At 34.4% G+C, this 2,570-nt stretch overlaps 1 protein-coding gene across 1 annotated transcript in view; it reads left to right on the top strand.

Annotated features, from left to right (window-relative positions):
- The window catches only part of LOC104772900 (protein REDUCED WALL ACETYLATION 1-like), a 5,009-nt gene extending 3,231 nt beyond the window's left edge, over positions 1–1,778 (top strand). Inside the window, exons 8-15 of the mRNA XM_019241974.1 lie at positions 199–314; positions 413–496; positions 587–675; positions 782–844; positions 938–994; positions 1,076–1,172; positions 1,258–1,418; positions 1,498–1,778. Coding sequence (XP_019097519.1) covers positions 199–314; positions 413–496; positions 587–675; positions 782–844; positions 938–994; positions 1,076–1,172; positions 1,258–1,413 — 662 coding nt within the window. The 3' untranslated portion in view covers positions 1,414–1,418; positions 1,498–1,778. The remainder of the gene's footprint in view (positions 1–198; positions 315–412; positions 497–586; positions 676–781; positions 845–937; positions 995–1,075; positions 1,173–1,257; positions 1,419–1,497) is intronic.

Here is a 2,570-nt window from a genome sequence, read left to right as displayed (position 1 = left end):
AGATATTTTCATGCTTCCTCGTTGTCTTTTTGATGTGGGAAATTCCTGGAGCTTTTGAAATATTCTGGGGTCCATTAACATTCTTGTTAGGTATATAACTTCCCTGGATCTGATCATATTCTCTATATGAACTGACACAAGTCATAATTAAATGTGAAAGAGTTCTAATATTTGGATATTGCTTGTATATAACTGCAGGTTACAGTGATCCTGCAAAGCCCGATCTTCATCGACTGCATGAATGGCACTTCAGATCAGGCCTTGACCGCTACATATGGATTGTCGGAATGATTTATGCCTATTATCACCCAACTGTAAGCTCTTAAACAGAAGCACACATTCAATTTCGTTTCTGTTTTTTTGTAGTGTCGATGTAATAAAACTTCAAAACTTGGGATCATTCTCTAGGTAGAGAGATGGGATGGAGAAGTTAGAGGAGTGTGAAACGAAGAAAAGACTATCCATAAAAACCGCTATTGTTACTACTGCCGTGCTTGTAAGCCATTTCAGTTATCTTTTAGTTTGTTGATTGCACCACTCATTTATAGAAATTGATAGATTTTGTCCTATTTGCTTACATTTTAAGGTTGGCTATGTGTGGTATGAATGTATCTACAAGCTGGACAAGACCAGTTACAACATGTATCATCCATACACATCTTGGATCCCCATCACGTGTGTGCATACAATCCTCTCGTTCTTGATTTCATCTTTATATATGTCACTTATTTCACTTGCCGAAACTGAAACATGACTCACCGTTTGGTGTTTTGGCTTCTAGTGTTTACATATGCCTCCGGAATTTCACCCACCAGCTTCGGAGTGTCTCATTGACTCTCTTTGCGTGAGTCAAATATATTTAAGCTAAAGCCTCTCTGGTTTGGTATGCTTGCCTGATTTCCATGTAATATAATACTCTTCACATTTCCCGGTGCAGATGGCTCGGCAAGATCACTTTAGAAACTTACATTTCCCAGTTTCATATATGGCTAAGGTTTGTTTTCTGCGACTTGAAAACTCGTTTTCCTGAAAGCCTATCAGATCCTTTCTTGAACTAAAAGACACCAATCTGCAGATCAAACATGCCTGATGGGCAACCAAAATGGCTTCTCTCTATTATTCCGGGATACCCTATGCTGAACTTCATGCTCACAACTGCGATATACGTCCTCGTAAGAAACCGTTACTTCTTTTCTCTCCCCTTTCTTTTCTAGTACCAAACATTCTGAAACGTCTCCATGTGTTCTTGTTCTCCAGGTATCTCACCGTCTCTTTGAACTAACCAACACACTCAAGACGGTTTTTGTACCCACAAAAGACAACAAACGTCTCTTATCTAACTTCATAGCTGGGATCGCCATCGCTCTTCCTCTCTATTGCTTCTCATTCGTTCTTCTTCAGATTCATCGCTAAAAACCGTGAGTCCTTAAATCCTTCTCATTGCAATTTACTCATCAAAAATCTAATTTATACTCTATTGAATTCTATCATTTACAGGCAGAAAGAAGTGTTTTTCTTTGTGATAGATTTGTGGATCATTTTCTTGTGCACATGCAGCTTGAGAGGACGTCCGTTCAACATAGGCAGAAACCACCATCGCTCAACTACTTTGCTCTATTGCTATACGAAATCGAAGTGATTGTTTTCGATATAATATTTCAGAAATGTGTTGCTTTGTATAAAACTAGGTGTTTCCGACGCAACGTGGGTTATGGTGTAGTTGACACTTTCTTGTTTTTTTTTTTGTCTTTTTCGTTTTTTTTTGTATTAGTTCGTTTTAATTAGGCATATACGGGCTTTCCCGTCAATAGGGCATTCTCAAAAATGCCTCTTTTTTCATACCTCTTTTTAAAAATACCCCTTCATGTTGACCATTTTAAAAACTACTCCTCTTTATGTACAAAATGACCAAATTACCCTTTTTGAGTGACAGCAAGAATGTACGGTCATCAAAATCGAAAATATTTTCTTGCCAAAAAAATTTTCCGCCAAAATTTTTTTTTCCCGCCAAAATCGAAAATTTTTCCCGCCAAAAATATTGAAATTTATACCTTTTAAAAACATTGTAAACGCTTTTAAAAAAACTTTTAAAAGCGTTTACAAGGTTTTTAAAAGGTTTTTAAATACATTGTAAACGCTTTTAAAAACCTTGTAAATGCTTTTAAAAAGCTTGTAAATGCTTTTAAAAGGTTTTTAAACACCTTGTAAATGCTTTTAAAAACTTTTAAAAGCATTTACAAGGTGTTCAAAAACCTTTTAAAACCTTTTTAAAAATCTTATAAAAACTTTTACAAGGTTTTAAAAACATTGTAAAAGCGTTTACAAGGTGTTTAAAAACCTTTTAAAAATCTTTTTAAAAACCATTTGAAAACCATTTAAAAAAATTTTAAAAACCTTTTAAAACCTTTTAAAAACCTTTTAAAAATCTTGTAAAAGCGTTTACAAGTTGTTTAAAAACCCTTTTAAAACTCTTTAAAAAATCTTGTAAAAGCCTTTACAAGGTGTTTATAAGGCTTTTATAAGGTAGAAACCTTATAAAACCTTTTAAAAATCTTGTAAATTTTTTTGGC

Source organism: Camelina sativa, chromosome 20 (genome assembly GCF_000633955.1).
Source record: "Camelina sativa cultivar DH55 chromosome 20, Cs, whole genome shotgun sequence".
NCBI lineage: Eukaryota > Viridiplantae > Streptophyta > Magnoliopsida > Brassicales > Brassicaceae > Camelina > Camelina sativa.
Note: the sequence above shows the minus strand (reverse complement) of the source record. Positions and strands in the feature narration are given on the sequence as shown.